Source organism: Cryptomeria japonica, chromosome 3 (genome assembly GCF_030272615.1).
Source record: "Cryptomeria japonica chromosome 3, Sugi_1.0, whole genome shotgun sequence".
Taxonomy (NCBI): Eukaryota; Viridiplantae; Streptophyta; class Pinopsida; order Cupressales; family Cupressaceae; genus Cryptomeria; species Cryptomeria japonica.
The window spans coordinates 700,475,130-700,498,164 of NC_081407.1; the positions used below are offsets into that span (position 1 = coordinate 700,475,130).

At 33.9% G+C, this 23,035-nt stretch overlaps 1 protein-coding gene across 1 annotated transcript in view; it reads right to left on the reverse strand.

Annotated features, from left to right (window-relative positions):
* LOC131066959 (agamous-like MADS-box protein AGL11) overlaps positions 1 to 23,035 on the reverse strand; it is a 219,519-nt gene that overhangs the window by 117,385 nt on the left and 79,099 nt on the right. The window contains exon 2 of the mRNA XM_058001863.2: positions 17,509 to 17,590. Within this exon, the coding sequence (XP_057857846.2) occupies positions 17,509 to 17,590 (82 nt within the window). The remainder of the gene's footprint in view (positions 1 to 17,508; positions 17,591 to 23,035) is intronic.

Sequence of the window (23,035 nt, forward strand, 5' to 3'; positions counted from 1 at the left end):
AGGACTAGCATGAATCGATGGTGCGAAGAGGAACTAGGAATGGTGGAGCACGTGGGAATGCAGACCCTACTGTGATAGAGATGTTGCGAGGAATAGTAGCCCGATTAGAAGTCATGGAGATAACCTAGAGAAGAGGCCGACACATTGAAGATGTGAGTGAAGATGAAGGAGAAGAAGCCCCAAAAAAACAAGTGAACCTATCGGTAGTTGATCCAGATGAAGAAAGTTTATAAAGGGTTTTGAGTAGGGCGAACACTAAACCTCATTTTACCCCATTAGAATATGATGGGAAGCTAGATTTGGATGAATTGATGGATTGGATCTCGGAGATGGAGAAGTATTTTGATTTTGAAAACATTATAGAAGAGAGGAAGGTAAAATATGCCTGTACCTAGTTGAAAGGTCACGCATATCTTTGGTGGGAGCATTTACAAGCTGATAGACAAAGAAGAGGTGAAGAAAGTATTAAAACATGGGATCAGATGATTGCTAAGTTGAAATAAAAGTTTGTCCTGATGAATTATCAAGTGGATTTGTTCTGGAAGTTGCAGAACCTAAGACAAAAGGAATATAGTGTGAAGGAGTACAACGAAGCATTTTACAAGTTTAACATCAGATCCAGACATGTTGATGATGAAGTTGAAAAAATTGCAAGATATTTGAATGGATTACGGATGTCTATACAAGATGAAATCAATATGATCAAATTGGACAGTTTTGAAGAGGCCTACTAGTATGCATTAAAGGTTGAAGAGAAATTGAATAAAAGAAATGAGAAGAGACAAAGAGGTAGAGGCGGTAGGTTTACCAGAAGAAGATTTCAAGGAGGAAGAGGATATACCAGAGGAAGAGAAACCCGTACAGATCAGAACAAGGACAAGGAAGTGAGCAAAAAAGGTAATTCATATAGGAAGGATGATAGAAATTTCTACTAGAGGAGAGAACCAGATGGTTACCGAAATGAGAACTTTGGAAGATAAGACAAGAGGACATTTAGAGGAACCTTCTTTAAGTGTGGAGGAGAAGGACACTGTTCATTTGAATGTAAGAAGATAGAGGCTACTGGAAGAGAAGCAGTGGTGGAAGAAAACCCCACTAGATCAGAAAATAACCCAGAATATGGAGAACTATTGATTATGAGGAGAGATTTGTGTCATACCAGAGGAGATGAAGAACCCTTGCAGAGGAAGAATATGTTCAAGACTAGATGTAAGGTATCTGGTAAGTGTTGTAAAGTTGTTATTGATAGTGGTAGTTCAGATAATATTGTTTTAGAAGAGATGGTGAATAAGTTGAAATTAGAAATATTGAAACACCGTAAGCCTTATCAGATAGCATGGATTCAGGATGAACATAAGTTGTTAGTAAGTGAACAATGTTTGGTGAAATTGAAAATTGGGAATTATCATGATGAAGTTTTGTGTGATATTATGCTTATGGATATTTGTCATCTTTTATTGGGAAGACCTTCGTAGTTTGATAGATAGGCAATACATGATGGGAGAAAGAATACATACACTATTGTGGCCAATGGGATGAAGAAAACCTTGTTACCTTTGGAGGAACATTTGATGAATGAGGTCAGTACAAATACCAAAATTTGTTTAGTAGATGGAAGGAAATTCATGGATGGACTGAGACATGATAATGTGTGTTTTGTCTTAATTACTAAGATGAATGAGATACCAGAACTAGAAGGAGAACACTCAACAGAGATAAGAGATTTGCTGATGGATTGCCACCTGTTAGAAGTATTAGTCATTGCATGGAATTGGTTCCCGGAGCTAGTTTTCCTAACAAAGCTTCACACCGGTTGACACCGGCAGAGAATGAAGAATTGAATAGACAAGTGCAGGAGCTGTTGAAGAAAGGTTTGATCAGGGAGAGTCTGAGCCCTTGTGTAGTACCAATAGTATTAACATCTAAGAATAATGGAGAATAGAGAATGTGTACTGATTAAAGAGCAATAAACAAGATCATAGTGAAATACCAATTTCCTTTGCCTAGGATTGATGACATAATGGATTGTTTGTGTGGAGCAAAATACTTTACAAAGATAGATTTGAGGAGTGGATATCATTAGATCAGGATCAGAGAAGGTGATGAGTGGAAGACAATATTTAAGACAAATGAAAGACTATATGAATCGTTGGTGATGCCTTTTGGATTGATTAATGCACTAAGTACTTTCATGAGGTTGATGAATGAGGTATTGAAGAAATTCTTGGGTAAGTTTATTATTGCGTATTTGGATGACATTTTGATTTTCAGTAAAACAAAAGAGGAGCATTTGTTGCAGTTAAGACAAGTTTTATAGAGGTTGAGACAAGAAAAGTTGCTGATCAATATCAAGAAGGGCACTTTCATGAAGGATGAGTTAGTCTATTTAGGATTTGTGATATCTGAAGATGGTTTCAAGATGGACCTTGAGAAAGTGAAAGCCATTGTTGAGTGACCTACAATGGAAAGCATTGGAGAGGTAAGATCATTTCATGGATTGGATAGTTTTTACTAGAAGTTTATTAGAAATTTCAGTTCAGTTTGTAACCCTATGACTTAGACCATGAGGGGAGATCAAAAGGAATTTAAGTGGATCACTGGAGCAACCAAAAGTTTTGAATTGTTAAAGCAAAAAGTAACTAAGCAACCCGTGTTAGCTTTATCGGATTTCAATAAGGTATTCCAAGTGGATTGTGATGCAAGTGGAACAACAATAGGAGCAGTTTTGAGTCAAGAAGGGAGAAAAGTAGCATATTTTAGTGAGAAATTGAATGATGCTCAAAAGAGATATTCAGTGTATGATCAGGAATTTTATGCCATAGATCAAGCCTTGAAGAAATGAAGATAATACTTGTTTCCTAAGGAGTTTGTATTGTATACAGATCATCAAGCTTTGCAGTATTTTAACAGTTAGAGTAAGTTGAATCAAAGACATATGAGATGGGTAGAATTCTTGCAGAGTTACACCTTTGTGTTGAAGCATAGAAGTGGGAAATCTAACAAAGTTGCTGATGCATTGACTAGGAGAAGAAATTTGCTGACAAAGATGAGAGTGACAGTATTAGGTTTTGAAGATTTGAAGACCTTGTATGATGAAGACCCAAATTTTGTAGAACCTTAGAAAGCATGTAGAGAACCAGTTATGGTTGATAGGAGAAAATGGTTGGATTATTTTATTAAGGATGGGATGTTATTCAAGGGAGTTCAATTATGCATACCTAACAGTTCCATGAGAGAGAACCTAATAAAAGAGAAACATAGTGGAGGTTTAGATGGACATTTCGGCATTGACAAAACAATTGCATTGGTGAGTGAGCAGTACTTTTGGCCCCAAATTCATAAGGATGTTAAGAGATATGTGCAGAGTTGTAGAGTTTGTCAAGTTTCAAAAGGCAGTAGTCAGAATGTAGGATTGTATAAAACTTTGATAGTACTGGTAAGACCTTGGGAGGATATAAGCATGGATTTTGTACTTGGATTTCCCAAGACACCAAGAGGGAATGATTCTATATTTATGGTAGTGGATAGATTTTCAAAGATGACTCATTTCATACCTTGTAAGAAGACATCAGTTGCATTACATGTAGCAGATCTATTTTTCAAGGAAGTGGTGAGACTGCATGGATTACCTAAGAGCATAGTTTTAGACAGAGACACTAAGTTTGTTGGATATTTTTGGAGAACACTTTGGAAGAAGATGAAGACAGATTTGAAGTTTAGTTATACTTTTCATCCATAGACTGATGGACAGATAAAAGTTGTTAACTAGAGTTTGGGAAACTTGTTGAGATGCTTAGTAGGAGATAAAATCAGAAGTTGGGATTTGATCCTTGCACAAGAAGAGTTTACCTACAACAATTCAGTGAATAGAAGTGCCGGAAAAAAAACCTTTTGAGATTGTTACTAGAGTGCATCCTAGAGGTATAGCAGAATTGAGAGACATTAGCAGTGAAGACTAGAAGAGTTCAGAAGCAGAAGATTTTACATATCACATGGCAACATTGCATATTCAGGTTAAACAACATTTGGAAGATATGAATAACAAATATAAAGAGAGGGCAGATGAGAAAAGAAGACATAAGGAATTTGAAGTTGGCGATGAAGTGATGGTATATCTGAGAAAAGAAAGATCCTTGGTTGGAACTTATAGTAAGTTGTCAATGAAGAAGTTTGGGCCCTCTAATATTTTGAGAAAGTTCAGTTTTGAAAATGCATATGAAGTGGAGCTACCAGATAGTCTAAGTATATCACCTATATTCAACATTGCAGATCTTCATGAGTACCATGAACCAAAATTCAGTGAGGACACTATTGCAAACCTTGAGTAACAATTGCCTTGGAAGGAACCGGATCAAATAGAAGAGATTTTGGATAGTAGGATTGGGCGTAGTACCCGGAACAGTCAGTACAAAGAATATCTTGTGAAGTGGAAGAGCATACCAGTTGAAGATTCATCTTGGATTTCTTAGGAAGAGGTAGACCACCTTGGTTTCCCTATGACCCCACAAAGGTGAGAGGCTCACTTTTTCATTAACCCTGGATGTCTGATGCAGGAGCATCCTCGGTTCACAACAATCTTGCATCAACCATAAACATTTCCTTTCTATTATATTTGTAGTTTCAGTTTTCCTTTCTGTGTGTCTTAGTTTTGGCTCATTGGATCCTGTGGAGTTGGATTCTACTTGAAGACTTTATCATCTTTCTTTCTTTCAAAACACATCTCATTTGGATCACTTTCTGACAAGTTATCACTACCGATTTCCTTGACAATTTCATGTTACTGGTTGTTCCTTTGTTACCAGTTGCCTGAGACCTATTTTGGTGATCTACCGGAACCCATTCCGAAACTTGCGGAGCCTTGAGCATTGATATCTATGTTTCTTGGCATATGGTTGACCTTCTACATTTCATTCTTTGTATTTTCCAGAGGAATCTCTTGGCGGAGGCCAACCTTGTTCATTTTGCACGTTAGGTCTTGCTCTTCGGGTTTTGATCCTTTTTGGGCCGACTGGATTCTTTGGATAGATATATATATATTTGAAATCATGATTTAGAATGTAATCAATCAGAGTATCAGATAGATAGACTGTGCCTAGAAGATAGATCTTTTGATTGAAGGTTTCTATTGCAACCTATTCTACTAGGCCTGTGTGTTGGTATGTTATAATCCAGTTGTTATTGGTTGGATGTAATCAAATTTCATGCAATAAAACTATCTGTTCTGCATTGCCACCATCATATCTATTTATTTACATTGTGTTTACTCTTGCTGACCTATTCGGATTGATCTCCTTAAGGTCCCTCCTCACTAGTGACTGCTTCAAAGGGATTTCTTTGGTGTGTGGGTTTTTCACTTGTAAGAGTTTTCCCACGTGAAATCTGGTGTATGTTTCTGTGTTGGAGTTTTTCATGTTTCTCTATTTTGTCTTGTATTGTGTATCCTAGTTGCTATAATTTGAATTAATTGGATACCCATCTTCTTCACTTCTCTAAGAAATTAACATTAGGAAGGTATTTTCTGCACTCTTCTTTCCTGAAAAATCCCTTGCATCTTCTATGAGGGATTGCATGAACAACTTCATATATACATCTTCATTCTAAACATCAAAGTTATCCATCACTATCTCAAATGATTTGATATGATCTTATGCTGAAATGGCATGGTTTCCTGAGAATTTTGGAACCACATTTCTTACTTCATTATCAATTAAATTTGGGCATCCTAGGATCCTAGAAAAATCCAGTTGTCTGAATCTATCTAAATTCATGGGCCTCCTTGCAAATGGATTTTGTCTTTGATGCTACTGATACTATGCTTGATGGTTTTTTCTTGAGAACCATGTTGGAATTTCTGAGTCCCAAAGTTCAGTGGCCCTTGCTGGTACTGATGAGGGTTTTGTAAATTTTGATTCATAACACCATATTGATAATTATATTGGGGTATTTGATAACCACACACATATGGATTATATCTATAATTGTTGTACCCGATACTCCCTTAGGGTGCACTAATTATTGATGGGAAAGAAACATTAACAAATGTTTATGGGGCACTTACTTGGGCAGTCCCTGACACCATAGATGATTGAACATTATAGGTAGGTGGATTGCTAACATATGTGTTTATTTGAGAGGAAGGATGTACAATCATTGTAGTTTGTAGTTTGCATGGTGAGTATTACATTTGTTATTAGCATACTCTATTGTAACTAGGATGACATGTGAGAGATAACCAACACAATGAGTTATGAGTTACATTTGAGATTGGTGTATGTTATTTTGAGATGTCAAGCTTATGATTTCTTGGGCAAGAAGATCTCTTTGTGCTACTAATATCAAATGTTTGACCTGGTCTCTCATTTCTTTATTTGGTTTTGTAACTCCTGAGTAGTTGATTTACCTTGTGCTTCTGGTAAAGCGACATTATGTATTTGAGTGAAACACATCCTTTGAGGATTAGTTGAAGAAAAAAATCCAAGAGGGGTACTGGGTGTTTTATGCCCACTTCCCGAACTTGATGGCTGATTTGATGTCCCAACCCAAACTTGGTTATATGCTATTGCTCCTCGGGCTAAAGTTATTTCTTCTTCAAATTGTTTTTGGAGTTCCCTTTCTGATACTGTGAGGCAGCCATACTACATTTCTATTCTACAACTAACTGTTGGGTTGTAATATTAGTTTATTATTTTAGTTTGAGATCTGTCTGGATCCATAGGTGGAGTAGTGGTATTAATCACAGATGTATGGTTTGTCAGGGTTTTATTTGAGCCCTTATAATTCTAATTCTTATTTTTATTTCTCATCTTCTACTTGATGTTCACAAGATGAATAGGGTATCCTTGTTTCAATAACCTCCTTCCAAATATACATAAATTCTTTGATCTTATTTAAAAAAGATTTGTAAGAGTTGCCACCTTTTTTTGTGAAAGGAGAAACATATTTTGATTTTTCAATTTTATCCAGATATTTCAAGGTAAAGCTAGGATGCTTCAAATTATCCCTAGAAGAGTCGCCAATGTGTTGATTCCTAAATCAATAGATTGCAAAACCCTAAGAATATGCCAAGTTATATAATTGGGTTTATGCAATTGACTTGGCCAAAGAACAAGAATCTTATGGAGGAAGATGTCTTCTACTCTTCAGGCTTTGCTAAACCTTGGTAGGTGTACCCTTTTTAATGACCAAGTAGGTTATACCTCCTTATGGAACTTTCAATTAACTTATTTTTTAGTTTATCTCAAAGTGGCACAAGTGTTTGAAATGAATGTGCTATTCCTTATTACTCCTATATCTACCTATTTTCTAAAATGAAATAAATAGAGAACTGAATCTTAAATAAAAATTGTTTTTGAAATACTTAAGACCGGTGCCTCCCTTCAGAGCTAAATAATTTTCATACATCCAATTCCTGATCAAAATTCAAGTTACTTGGCATTCAACTATGTTTTGGATTTAGGCAAAAACAGGTTTTGAAGGGGCATTCAACTTTGTTTATACCTTATATAGACATGCATTAATGTTAGCAGGCCCTTCTTCTTAATCCAGTTATTTTCTTCCAATGTGTTGTAACACTGTTAAATGGAATTTTAATTTTGGCATACAGAAACCAATTAACCAAATCACATAGAGCAGAGAAAGTTGCTTTGATAAATTAGAAATACCCTTGATAATCTAACTTCAACAAATGAAAAAGCACGCATTGGAGACAACCATATTTTATCATCTACAACCAACAAGTAACTGAGAACATGAAACTTGGATTCTTCTATTATGATTTTCCACTATAAAGAAAGTACAAATTTTTTTGTCAACACTATTGCCTCTATCTCTATATATTTTTTCTTTTAATTTGGTCTTGGTTTCTCCCTTATATATCAAAATTGGGAGAAGCAACAAGTTTCATACCATTACTTAACAAAATTATTTAAATAATTTGTTAAATGAACAAGGTGCTTTGTAACATGTAATGAAATAAAACATAACATATCTTTCATTGGTGGATACAACTAAGCCTTTTATCATCATGCTACGAGTGGCAACCTGTGACCATTAGGTCTGGCAAGGTTCCACTTTTAGTAAAGGCATAATTCATATCCATCGGTGGTCTCTCTGCTACATTAGTCCTCCGAGGCCTTCAAATAACTGTTCTCCCATTGGTATACCTTGTAGTCACTTGGCCATTTGAAGTTCTCGATAGTTGGTGTGTTTACAAGGTGATCTCTCCATCTCTTGTCCGTCATAGCTCACACCCATAATAAACTTTGCATATCCAACATATAATGTCAAAATCCTATCTAAGAATAAATTGAAACTTTTAATATATGTGTCCTTTTCCTCTTTCATGTGTGCTACAATCTTGGGAACCATTTGGTAGAATTCGCTCCTCCAATCATTGAAATCTTTGATATGCTTGTCCTTGTCAACAATGTGAGGTATGGTCCAATGCTGGAATATGTGGAAATATTATATTTTGTCTTTCATCCTTTTTTCTTCACTTGAAAGATACTTGATCTCTTCAGTGACTATAATTATTACTTTCTCAGTTTCCTCTATTGCATGAGGAGCGGTTGGATCCTTATGTATAACCTTGCACAAAGTGACCAAAGTGTGATGGGATAGTTTCCATCTCTTTGACAAAGATTCTAATTTTGTTATATTTTCTTTAAAGGTATCTTTCATATTTAGCAAGGACCCATAACCCTTATAAACACCATCTAGCTTCTCAGTGACAAGTTTGACTCTATGTGCTAGTATTTTCTCAAAAGTGCTATATATTTGATGTGGTATCTTTTGCAGAATTTCTTCATTGGTCATATTTAACTCTTTGATTTCCTTTTCATATTTTTTACTTTTCTTCATGCCACCCCTTATTATCTTCAATTCTTTTTGTTGGCCTGGGTGTAGCATGTTTATGCAAGGAAAGAGCTTTACTTTGGCTATCTAACTATTCTTTGTATTATCTTTCAACATACAATTTGTTAATCTCATCATTAATTTCCACTTGTCCCTTTTCAAGTTCAATTATTTTTTTCTACATATGCTTTACTGCATCTCTGGTGAACATAGAAGAATGCATTGTTAATGTGGCACCTCCAATGGGGAGGCATCTTTTAGGATTTTCAGGATGGTTGTTCCCCATGTTTCCTTAATCACATCTACCAAATTTGGCTTATTGGTGCTCTTGAAGTTCACCCATGTAGCTAGAATCTTAGTCTTTGGGTTATATCTAGTACCACCTCCTCTTCAAAATCAAATTCTGCCACTAACATGGGGTCCTCTTGTTGCCTCACATGGTCTAACAAAAACATTTTCTTTAATGTCATTCCTAGAACAATTAACATATTACTTTTCATGACTATTTCTCTTGCTTATGTAGGGGTAATGTGTATTTCATCAAACTTTATTTCCTTGAAAGTTTGTACAATTACTTGATCATGTTTGGATTCATCCACACCCATCAGGTTCATTTGTTTCCTCTCCTCAAATTCCTTCATTTTTATTTTCATTTAGAAACCTTTGAACTTAGGAGTATTAATGAACTTATCATCTTCTATGCACCTCAGTGATATAGCCAATCTTTCATCCACATCATTTAATAGCTCCACCCCTTCTTCCACTTGACCTTCATAAATGTGTACTCCTTCCTCATACCTTAGTGGAGATTTTTGTGACTGTCCTACCCCTTCATCATCCTTTAGATCTCTTAATGCATTGATGGCCTCATCGGTGCTACCTTCTCTTTCTGATTCTTCATATGGAACTAAGAGCTCAGGGTCATTCCTCTTTTACCTTTTTGATGGGGGTGTGATAGGTGAGGATTCTTGAACTAATTCTTCATCAAACACATCATTAATTATAATCCCTTGGGGTTTCTTTGGTGGTAATTTGTCTTTTTTTGGTGGAGACCCACCACCTATTTATTTTCCATATTATTTTTTTTAAAAATTATCTAAATACAAATAATTTTTCTTTAATTCATCTATTTCTTCATAAAAAATCTAGGGAAATTGAGATCCTTCTTTTTCTTTTCTTCCTCTAACTTCATCAAAACATGCCATTTCTTTCTTCTTTGCACAATTTCTTGGAATGTTACATAGTTCCTGATCAAATCTTCTTGTATCAATACCTCATGTGAAATTAATTTACTAATGGAATAAACATGGCCTTCCAGATCACACATTCTTTCTTGACTGAACTTTAGAGATTAATTTTTTTTAGATATCCTTGTAACCTTTCCAAAACATTTGATCCAATATAGAAGTTTGCACATTTATTTACATGGCGTAAAAATGTCCCCTTCTTACTTTTTTCCATAATTTCTCTTTCAAGCCACATCATCTTCCACATAAACTCCAAGAATGCAGTCATGTCATATACAAACATGAGTAACAAATGGTGAGCCTAAGGACACCCATATACTCTGATGATAGTATGTTCTCCCATGTAGAACCAATCAAAAAAGTTGTGTGTATGACCTTTCTCAAAATCAAGACCAAGTGACCTCATTACTTTCATCAAATTTAATGACAATCTTTCAATCTGATGATTTAAAGTGGAAAATTACAATGACAAATGAATCATGAAATTTTTCATAATTGTAATCCTTGCACCTTTTATCCCATAGATAGAACCATAACTATACTAGTAGCATGTTCCCTTCATTTTCCACCATTCCCAACTTCAACTATTGGCCAAAAGCTTGTTTGTTTTGATATATGATTAGGTAACACAACAAAGAGTAGTGGCAGAAGTCACAACCCTTTTTCACTTTCCATGCTATAAGTTGAGTGTGAATTATCTTCTCTAATTCAAGGGAAAAATAAAATTGAAGATTTACTTCAAAATTTTGTATCCTCATAGACATATACATCAATGACGTAATTTTTTTCTTGGCATCTTCTCCTAGTACCTAACATAGACCAAAATATGTTTTCTAGAAGTAGACAAGGAATTCCTCTACATGAAAGGGCTCATTGCCTGTTATCACCACATGCTTATTGTTCATGTCCCTTCTTCGATAGAATGGGAGCTCATCCTTTCTAAAGTTTTTTCTCAACCTAGTGTTGTCTATGTCAAATTTCTCTAAATCAACCCTAATCAAAGCCTATTTGTTTAGCATAAAACTACCAACAGTGGGTTTCCACTAGGGATTCTTACCATTCGGTCAATGGACGATAATTGTCTACCAACACTTGAATAATCTCAACATCAATAAAAATATTGGGTACTATTAACTTTTCCACATCCAAAGTTCAAGGATTCAATATTGGAACCTTTCCATCTCCGCTTTTATAAAAGTGCCAAAACAAATGCCTTCTTGCTATGGGAATGGAGGCATCCCTACATCCCTCGAGCCTATCCTTAAACACATTTTTGGCTTCTATGTCCTCTGACCTAGGGAAGGAATCTACTAAGGATTTTTGCAGTGGCCTCTTCTTATCTATTGGGTTAGATGACCAAGGTTTTTTCTTAGAATCCTCACCCTTTTTAGATCTTTCACCTACTTTAGACCCTTCTCCCTTCTTAGGAATTTTAAATTTATGATTTTGCTTGAAATTCAACTAGATTATGTGAAATTTTTCAGCTCAAGGAGTGATGGAGTACTTGTAATTTTGGAGATGATTCTTGCCTATTCTTGCTTGTCACAAAGTTCACACTATGTAATTATTTAGTTCAAAATGAAAATTTCAAGAAAAAATTCAATTATTAATGGCAGCTCATGAGGGTATTTTCTCTTTTAATTCATATGTTCCATTAACAGCTTCACCACCTTTTCAAAAACCTGAGTTATGGCATGCTGACATCACTCTCAACTTGGCTCATCTACTATTTTCACCATATTGCAAATCCACTTTAACAGTCTTGTTTCTTTGTTGTGCAATGGCGACAATAGTTATCGCTATATTGCAACACTTGCCTTTCCTATATCATTTCTTCCTATGATATAGCAACATGTTGTTTGGACGCTATCACTATACCGTAATTTCATGATTTATTTACTAAGACCCTTTAGTGATATCGTGACAATGCCTTAGGTTAGTTTTTTATTTCTATATCCTAGTGTCTCCACTTCAACATTAAACCCCTTTTGCGATATGGCATTTTTTATGAGCCTAGCTCCTTTTGTCGCTTTTTCGCAAGCTGCTTGATGTAATAAGATATGGGTCTTGCGAAATAGCGATACTTTTATAATATTTATTTTCTTTTTTGCTATTTCATAGACTTGTTAATATAATATGACATAGGTCTTGTGAAATAGCGATACCTTGATAAGATTTGTTTTCTTTGTCACTATTTCATAGATTTATTAATATAATAGGACAAGGATCCTGCAAAATAGCGATAATCCATGGTATTACTATATTATGGTCCAAATGAAATAATAGGTGAGGTACATAGAAATTATTAGGGAAATGGTGGGGAATATGAACTCCTTGATTAACACATAAAATTTATAACAAGGACACAATTCTTTTAGTGTTTCTTGATGGTTCAAACATTTAATTTATCTAAAGGCTTTGGTGCTAACTTTTGGGATTTTTAGGTTAGAAAACACATTGAATTATGACAAAAAGGAGATTTAACTTGTGTATACACATAATTATACTTTATTTGATTTATCTATTGATATGGACAATAGCGGGAAAATAATTTAAGGGAAAAATACACAAATTTTAGAGGTTCCAATAGGAAGCATCCAAAATTTGTCACACAAGGACTAAACCTTTTTGGTTGAAATTAATCATATTACCAAGCATGGGTTTAATTTTGTTAACAAGGATCTCAGAAAGGATCTTATAAAATGTATTGCATAGACTAATAGGTTTGAATTCAGACAATATAGTGGGATCTACAATTTTAAGAATCAAGGCAATAAAGGAATTGTTTAATTTCTTAAAGAGTTTACTAGTTCAAAGTAATCCATAGTGGCCATGGTGATGTCACAACCCACAATATCCTAGTACTCTTAAAGGAAGGTTGGGGGGAAGCCATCTAGACCAAGGGATTTGTAGAGTCTATAACTGGAGCAATAAGTTGAGACTTTTCTTTTGTTGACAAGGTTGTAGGTCAACAATTTGAAAATATTTCTCCCAAAATAGGGTCACCATTCCTATTACAGTCCAAGTAAGACTAGTGAAAGTAATATAAAGTCATTTCTCCCAAATAGGCATCATCCATGATCTAATGACCATTATCATCCATCAGATATTGAACTGTGTTTATCTTCTTATGATTGAGAGAAAATATATAGAATAAAGTAGAGTTTCTATCTCCCTCTAGCCACTGAATGCACAACTTTGGCTTCAAAAATATTTCCTCTCTTTAAATTCTCTTTCCATTTCCCCCTTAAAGCTTCTTACTCAACGCAAGTTTCTTTAAAAAGATCACCACTATCAATTTTAACTTGGATGATACTCAACTTAAAGTTTAGTTCCTTCTTTTGAGGCCAAATATTCCAAAAAGTGAATTTCTTCCATCCTTTAACTTTTTCCTATATAAGGATCAATTTTTGGGAGACTCTATACATAGCAATACTATGGATGAGAGTGTTCCACCAATCCAAAATATAGTTTTTTAAATTAGTATGAGTCAACAACATAATTTCAAAACAGAAAGGGATAGGTCCTTTCATGGGATTGTTAGCTCAGGTGAGAATTATGGGATTTTGATCTAAGATAGTCCTAGGAAAATCATGCAATGTGAAGTTGTATCCAATGTACCAATTAGAAGAAACCAAAAAATGGTCCAATTTGAGTTGAATGAGATTAGCACGTTTTTCATGGTTGGACTGGGTGAAGGGTTGACCAAGAAAATTAATGTTCATTAAGATCATCTTTCTTATAAAGTTATCCAAATCAGACATGCTATCAGTGAAATCCATAAGGCCTCCCAATTTTTTAGAAGGGAAAAGAGGAGAATTAAAATCTCCATCCACCATCTAGTAGGAGTCCCTATCAGCCATAATTTGTATTGCTATATATTCCTAGACACGTAGGTGAGCTCTCTGAGAGTTAGGAGCATACAATTTTATCGAGTTCTAGGAGCAGTGAGGGTTGGAGAACTTAATGACTAGGATATTAGTGGTCAAATACAAGAGAGAAAGTAAATTTTTCTTAGGGTCCCATATTGTAATAATGCCACCCGAAGCACCATTTGCATCATTGTTGAAGAAACTAGTATTAGGCCATGGGTATTTAGCAATATCTTTAAAAGAGTCATTAGTCATTTTAACTTCTTGAATTAAAAGAATATAAATCTTCTTCTCAAGGATACTATTCTTGAGCACATGTTTTTAAAAGCCATTTAGGCCTCTCATATTTCATAAAAATATCTTCATCTATAGGATTTAGAGGATGATTCCAAGGTCGTTTGACTTCCATTGGCGATTTCTCTCATAACCTCCTTTATGAAGAACTTGAAAGCGTGGATAGCCTTTGTTTCCACCCCCACATCAATTTTCTTATTTTTGGTCTTTTTATTTATGTTGTCTACTATTCACCATCCAAGGGCATACTCAAACATGATCTAGGGGATAAAATAGAGCTGGAAGGGGATTGGATCTAGGGAGACAAATGGTTATTAAAGGATGAGCTTCTAGGAGAAATAACCTCAATGATTAGAGAATAAATGGGGCCATTGTTTTAGATTAGGGTGGTAGGAGGAGTTTTGCCATCCTTTGGGGCCCAAGGTGGTTCACAAGTTTTCCTGAGGCCACTGGTGAGGGAGAAGAGGACTCAACTAAGGGAGTCTATGTAGGATCATTTGAGATTACTTGTGAGGGAGTGGTAATATTTTGTTTGGGTGCAATTTCTATAGTTTTAAGGATCTCAACATTAAATGGGTAGTTAGTCCTCAATTCCATTTGTAGAGATGTTTAGTCTACAACGTTTGGGGCCTCCTCCACCAAAAGAATAGGGTCTTTTGGATTTGAAGGCTATTGAACAAGGTCCTTCAACTTAAGAGGTTCTTGTACAGGGTCCTTTAGTTTAAAAGGTTCTTTTATAGGGTTCGTCTACTTAAGAGGTTGCCTTTTTGGGGCTTTACATTCAAAGACAAGGTGAAATTTAGAATAGTTTTGACAAAAAAATATGTCATTTTCATATAAAATGGTATGGGTTCACTTTCCTAAGTTATATTATAGGGAGGTAGAAGTAGGAATTTTTTTGTTAATATTAATATTCACATAAAAATGAGCAAAAACTAAATATGATTTAGTACTAGACACTCCATTTGTGGCAACATAGTGATGAAGGGTACTCCCCTTACAAACTCAAACACACAATAACAATAGAGAAATGACTAGAAAATTCAAGAAAGAAACACTTGATTTATATTATCTCAAGGAAATGATTATAACATTCAAAAAATAACATGCTAGCCACATGGACTTTCTTTTACATAAATCTGCAAGCTAGAGCCACAATCTACACTACATGATTTGTCCTTTGTAACCCTCATTTACCCCTTTATATGGCACCTATAACCACCTTAGAATGTTCTAAAATGTGTAACTTTCCCCCTTTCGGCTTCTAGTAGTCCATCGGTTCATTTTTCCCACCCAGGTGGAATTTCATTGAAACTTGAGTTTTGGTGGCACAACTTTTGATGGGCGTCTGATTTGCTATTGTCTAGATTTTGAACCTTTCAGGAGCCTCTAAAGTCTTCAATTTTGAGTTTTAAGCTTCATTGCGGAGGTTGCTCAGGATGTAAACTTTGATATCTTTCAAATTGTAAAGGATATTGTGATGATTCTTTCGCTCATCATCTTATTTTTTTTAATTTAAATCCTTGGGACCAATTTTCATGTTCATACAACAAAAAATGAGCAAAAGTCCTAAAAATAACTTGTGACTATTTTTGGCTATTTTTAGCCTCTATATGTCTTATATAATATAGCTACCATACTGAGCTCCAAGGAAAAAAAAACAAAAACCATGAAACAAAAAGAAAATATAATATTTCATTTTGGGTGATAAAAGATTGCTCCTACTCCTACATCACATAGTGGCCAAACAACTTTCTAATACACTTAAAAATTTATTCATCCCATAAAGGTAAGCCAGACAAGAGAATTCAAACCAACTCCATTTTGTTCATATCTGCAATGGGGTCAACCCTGGTTTCCATCGGCATAATGATAGGTGGTGTTAACCATAGGACTAATGCACCTTGTTGAGAATCACAACAAGCTCCCTTGATTGGTAAATTTAAACAGAAATAGGTCACTCGACATGGCACTTGCAGTGAACTACTCTTGAGTTCCACTTTTGGGAGATCTGACTATGAACCATGTCAATGGTTGGGTAAAAATCAAATGAGCACAATCTTCCAGCCACTACAAACTAAGTAGTTCACAAGATCCCCAAAAGGCACATCATTCACAACTTTACTCACAATAGTGGAGTCCTCCTTACCCTCTACAATTAGCCCATTACCCAAGAGATTATGGACAACACAAACATTGGTAAACACCATCAAGGGGAGGGGGAGGGGGCATCAAGAATAAAGAATAAATCTATTTGCAAGATCTCTACAAGGAATGTTCATCAAAACATTAGTAAACACCATCAAGTGGGGGGGGGGGGGCGTCAAGAATAAAGAATAAATATATTTGCAAGATCTCTACAAGGCATGTTCATCAAACCTTCACCCACAACAGTGGAATTAACCAAATCTACTAAAACCCGCCCATCCCCCAATGGGATAATGATAGCACAAAATGACACCGTCAGAGTGGGGGTTGACAAGATGACCCAAGGCAGCCACAACTTCCACTAAAGTGCGTCTCCTTAGGTGAAAGAGAAGACAAAGAATTCTCAATTGGATTCTCAAGAGGGCACATGAAGTGGGGGGTTAAGGGATCACCCCCCAAACAAGCACCATGCACGAGAAAAATTCAAATAATTGCAAAGCACTTGTTTGAGTTTTTTACTGTAAACCTTAGATAATTCCTAGCATGTTAGTACCTACAAACAAATAAATTAAGATTTATATTGTTCATACTAAGGATCTATTTTCATGCTAATATTTGTAAAATGTTTCATATTAAACATCTTAGTTTTTAATAGAAAATATCATAATGTATCGGTTTGGAATTTAGATTTTGCATTTTTTTAAATGATTAGTGATTTTTCTTTGTTAAACTTAATATTTTATAATCAATTTTCATTATTTAAAATTATTATTAATTACAAAAGATAAAAATACAAGATGGTAAAATTTACTTCATGATTATTAAATAATATTATAATTAATATCATTTCTATTAGAATTTTTTTTTTCATATAAATTTTGTAAACAATTACTAAAAAATTATTTAATAAAACATAAATTATAGGGATTAAATTCTATTGATTAAGATATAGTAAATATATGATAATAGTAAACATAATAAATAGATGACAATGGTAAAAGCATTTAAATGATCTAAACATATAATAAAAATTAGAATATAAAAATAAATATGTCAAAATAAATAATATTCTTTAAGAAGAGTTTAGATGATACCTCATGAGAAGTCATATTTGAGAATTTGAGAACGTCTACATTTGATGTGCACTTCTGATATCTCTCAATTGTTTTCAGTATGCTTCTTGCAATAATTTATTACAAAATGAAAAATACATTAAAACTAGATTATGGAATAAACATAACCAGACATTTATAAAATAAAAGAATAAATTAAAAAAATAGATATTAATAATTTGATATTTAAATTGATTGCTAAATTAAACTTAATAAGGACAAACCAACATTAAAATGAAATTTATTTATCCCATAAATATACCCATTTTTTAATTAATTAATTAAATTTAATGTAAAAATAAATTTGATTTTAGTCAAACATATGTATATTTTATAAAATAATTTAAAATTTAAGTGAAAATATAATTTGGTCATAATATCATTTTATTCAATTGATCTTGAATTAATATGGTTGGTCGAGGTAAGTTGTAAATTCTTTGAGTGGAAGTTATTTGGATTCCACCAACATAAAATTTGGTCAAAATAAATTTTGATGGGGTTTTGGGTAGGCAATATTATAAAAATGATTTAAGAAATCTTATTGGTTGCAGGTCTAAGAAAAGTAAACAAGACACTTATAATTAAGAAAAATAATTCAAGCTTATTCCTACCTTCAAATATGTAAAATTGTTAAATGCGCTAATGTAGAAATAGAAAGGGACTTAATGATAATTGTCATTGTAGTTCAAAAGAGCAAATCCCCTAATTCAAAAATTAGCAAGAAGTGTTCCCTCCACTAAATAATGTAGAATATTAGATTATAACTCACATATATAAAAAGATATATATTGAATTTGATTTTATCAACATGGTTGCAAAAAGAATTATAAGAATTTTTAATTCTTGGACCAAGATACAAATATTAACAAACACTAAGGGTTAACTAAAATATAGTGAAGTTCAACACAATTAAGATAATCATCACAACCAATGTTTGTAGTCAAATAAAAGAAATTGGTGTAAATGAAATAATCTATTGATGCCAATTTTCTTGTCTCAATTGATGATTCACTATGATATTATTTTGATTGAATCTTTCAAGCTGGAAATCAAAATGATAATGAACTTTCTCTTCCATTTACCCCATTTTAGATGTTTCAATTACAACTATCTTGAACAATTGATATTCTAGGTGTTTTGATCTACAAACAAGATGAGGATTCCTTAGCTATATTAATGGACTTAGGATGAGAAGCATCTTCGAATTCAACAATAGCTATGTTTTGTTTACTCTACATTGGGTTCTCATAAAGTAATTTTTATCTACAAATCATAGGTACAAGATCAATACTGTTATGGTGTCAATATTTTTAGTCATTCTCTTTGATCTAAGAGAGGATTTAAGGATACAATAAATAAGTTGATGGACCTATTAAAACTAAAAAATAATTTTTAGGTAGCCTAGACATTATCCTAAATGAGGTTGTCATTGGTGTTGGTATTCCTCTCAACAAGAAAATTTTATATGATAGCAATAGTGTTGTTTAGATAAAACATAAACCCTTTATCACAACAAACAATATTTTCAAAGAAAAATTTTAGAGGTTTGAGGCTAGTGAGTGACTTTCGTCAAGTATGTTTTGGGTTTAGGTCCACTAGATATTGAGATATTATATCAATTACTTTAAGAAATAACTTGTTTAATGTTAAGATGGTGTCTATTAATAGTTTATTTTTTAATAATTAGGAGATTTTAGTTTTAAGTCTACATGTTAAAACTCTAAAAATATGTATCTTAATTATTAATATAAAGGGAAGGATACCCAAGATTACAATCCACCAATGAAGAATATTCATTCAATTGCTATTCATTACATAAAAAATTAAATTTTGTATATTTATTAAATGAAGGTGGACTTAAAATAATCTATATTGCAAGATACATCATATCTTATAGTTTTATAATTAAATAATTTGAAAACTATAGTCTAATGCATCATTAAATTAAATTAAATGATATTCAATAGCATGTTAATATACAACCATAATTAGTAATTTTACAGCATTGAGTAAATTGTAATTGATCCAATTTACACCTCATGTTTGTGCTCCCACTTTAGCATGTCCTATCCCCATCTCCTCTCTAGGTCCGATTTAACCCTATTCTCCAAATTTGATGTCATGAACATTCTTTTGTGGGTCCTATCCTGGAATACTCTCCCTCCTAGCTTCTTATTCTAGTATGATTTGTAGAAGGACCAGGGAATGAAATGCCTTGGTTTGGACCAGGGTACCCCAAAACACTTCGGTCCCTCTCAAATGGGCCCCAATTTAAAATGGGGTTGGTACTATATCTCCCCAATAGAATTTGATTCCCGGGGCTACACATGACCATTAGAGGTTGGTCTAATTGGTAATATACCTAGGGAACCCTATATACTTGGACATCATATCAATTCATTTTAGATCTAAGACTCCATCCCTAGTATTTATGCATCCATGAAGCATTTATCATTAAGAATCTTTAGAGATTCAAGGATGCATATTCATCATTCAAGCATTGTGGAGAAAAGTTACATCAATCTTCATGCAAACATGTGTGTGTGATTAGGATGTTTCATGTTCATGTGTTTGTCATGCCATTACATTCAAAACTTGCGATTATATTAAAAAAGCATTGCATCATCATCAAAAATTGTAGATTTGAGGTATATCTCCCTAACATTTATTTCAATATTTGCATTATTTCTTCATGGTTAATTCCAAAATCAAGGTTTGACTACGGCAAACCCCTATCCCCAACATCTTTCCCTTTCTTTTTGTGTGCAATAAATAGGTGTAGAGTTGTACATAGGAAATCTGGTAGAGTCAATAGTGATAAATATAGAGTCAATAGTGATAAATAGGCCAGCTTTTGATGATGGAAAATTCAGAGGACTAGAGCAGATCTATGCTACCTAGTCCCAAAAAATTGGGCTGAACTTTTGTGAATAGGTTCCAAATATCTTATTTTGTGAAAATCTTAGTTGGTGGCTTCGTGGGACATTTGTAGCTTAAAGTTTCTATCAGATCACTTCAATAATCCCTCATTTTACTTTAATTTCATAGTTACATTACCAATTCAAATTAGAAAGGAGAATCACACACCCCACTAAAATTGGTAAATTTGATTAGTATTCTCAGCCCCTTTTCTAATCAAATTGTGGCCAGATTTATTGGATTAACTCCCTTCTTTCAATGTATGGTAAATTTTGCTAGTTAGTAGTTTTTATTGTTGAAACCCTAATTCCAAATTTACACCATTACAATAATTTAAAACTTAATTTAAAAAAAAAAAAAAAAATCATTTTGTTTAGGATTTAAAAAATAAATAAAGGAAACATATAAAAGTAGTTCATTTTATGTTTTGGGTAAAAGTCACATTCAAACAAAATTATAATTTAAATCTTAGATATGATTCTCTCAAGTAAGAATATTTACTAACATGTACATTTAACACCTTGTTCATATATAAAAGTAAATAGTCAATTTATTTTAAAATTAAAATACAACCTTTTGTTAGACAGTTTAGATAACTGGAAGTCAACTAAGAGGGGGGGGGGTGTGAATCAGTTATGACAGATTACTGGAAGCATTAGCAATTAGAACTTTAATACCAAAACCCAAAACGTTAATACTAAAATAGAAGATAAACCAATTGAGAATAAACAATAATCATAGAATAAATACCATCCACATGACACCAAGATTTGTATGTGGAAAACCCGGTAAAGTGAAAAACCGCGGTGGGAATCCTACCCACAGTTAGATAATACTTATGTAGTAAGTATGTGAATTACAATGAAGGGGCCTGCACTTGCAAGAAGGCCAACAACCTAGAGCACACTTCTCATCACAAAAGGAGCCTCAATGACTACATATAAATCCATACTACAATCCAGAGAAGTGGTGAACTGCAAAAGATAGCATCTCCTATGCCAGAGTACAATTTTGGTTAAGCTCAATATTGAAGGACTAAATCCTCTTACATAAACCCAATTCGATCTCCAATGATCAACCAACTCCTCTGCTTGAATGATATTACATTATTCGCACATTACATTCCTTGATCATGACCTCTTACATTAACCATGATGATTTATAATGAGATCTTACATCTATTTATACAAACCCTCAACCATAAACAATCAGGTCGGCCACCAAATAATAAACTAATTACATAATTACAAACCATGTTGGCCTTAGACTAAACAAGTAATATCAAAACATAAGACATCTTGGAAATACATCAATAGGTCCTATCCAAATGTTACATTAATGCCAGTCCATAACCTAGCTCAACCGGGACCAAGTATAGGTCCACACGCTTCAACAATAATCTCCAAATGCTAAGTCTTGAACACCATCACCAACAACATCATGAAAATCCATCAGAAGCTGCACCAATACTACTTATGCAATTCATCAAAGATCTCCTCCAAAAGCTCTGCTGGTGAAACCCTCGCTGAAACTAGAAACCTATCTTCTAAGTAAGTATGATATCATCCAATCACCAGACCAAAACCAACTGACCACATATGAGTATTAGTATCATGAACAAGCCAATTCCATCACTAGATTATATCAAAGTCTACTGGATCATATCAGATCCAAGTTAACCAAAAACCACTCATCCTACTGGGACCAGAAGGGTGTCGGTAAAGCATCCAAACAACTAGTGTTGATATCAATGAAAAAACATCAACACAACACATAATCAATTCCACCAAATGGACAATAATCTCCCCCTTTGGCATTGATGGCAACACTAGACGTGAAAAACATCTAAGTACCAAGAAATGTCAAACAATTCTCCCCCTGTGGAAGATAGACAACAATCATCTGCCTATAGCTCTGAATATCAATATCTCTCCCTTTCCATATTTCTCCCCCTTTGACATTTATCATTTTCTTCCTTTATATTTTTCACATCACTATCTCTCCCCCTTTGGCATCAATGCCAGAAATTTGATAGAAATATCAAATCCTCTGAATCTCAAACCTGACTACTCCCCTCGAGTAGTAGCATCCCACATCAATACCAGAATGAATAGTATCTTTGATAATGCATGTCGGATTGATGCCAAACCACATCAATCAAGTCTCTATCGGAGGGGCAGAAATCCCCAATTTGTCTCTCAGGTACTCAAATGATTCCTTGGATAAAGGTTTAGTGAAAATATCTGCAATATGTTCTTTAGTGTTCACATAAACTAGTCTAACTTCATTTGCTTCCACCCTCTCCTTCAAACAGTTATACTTGATATATATGTGCTTTGTCTTAGAATGAAATACCGGATTTTTTGATATATCAATAGCAGCAGAGTTATCACAATGAATACCTACCGATGCATCACAATCCACCTTTATATCCTTCAACATTTGCTTCATCCATAAAAATTGTGTATAGTTAGTAGCAGCAACAACATACTTAGCTTCAACAGTAGATAGAGAAGTACATGACTGTTTCTTACTGATCCCTGAAACCAACTTGTTTCCAAGAAAGAAAGCTCCACCAGAAGTACTTTTT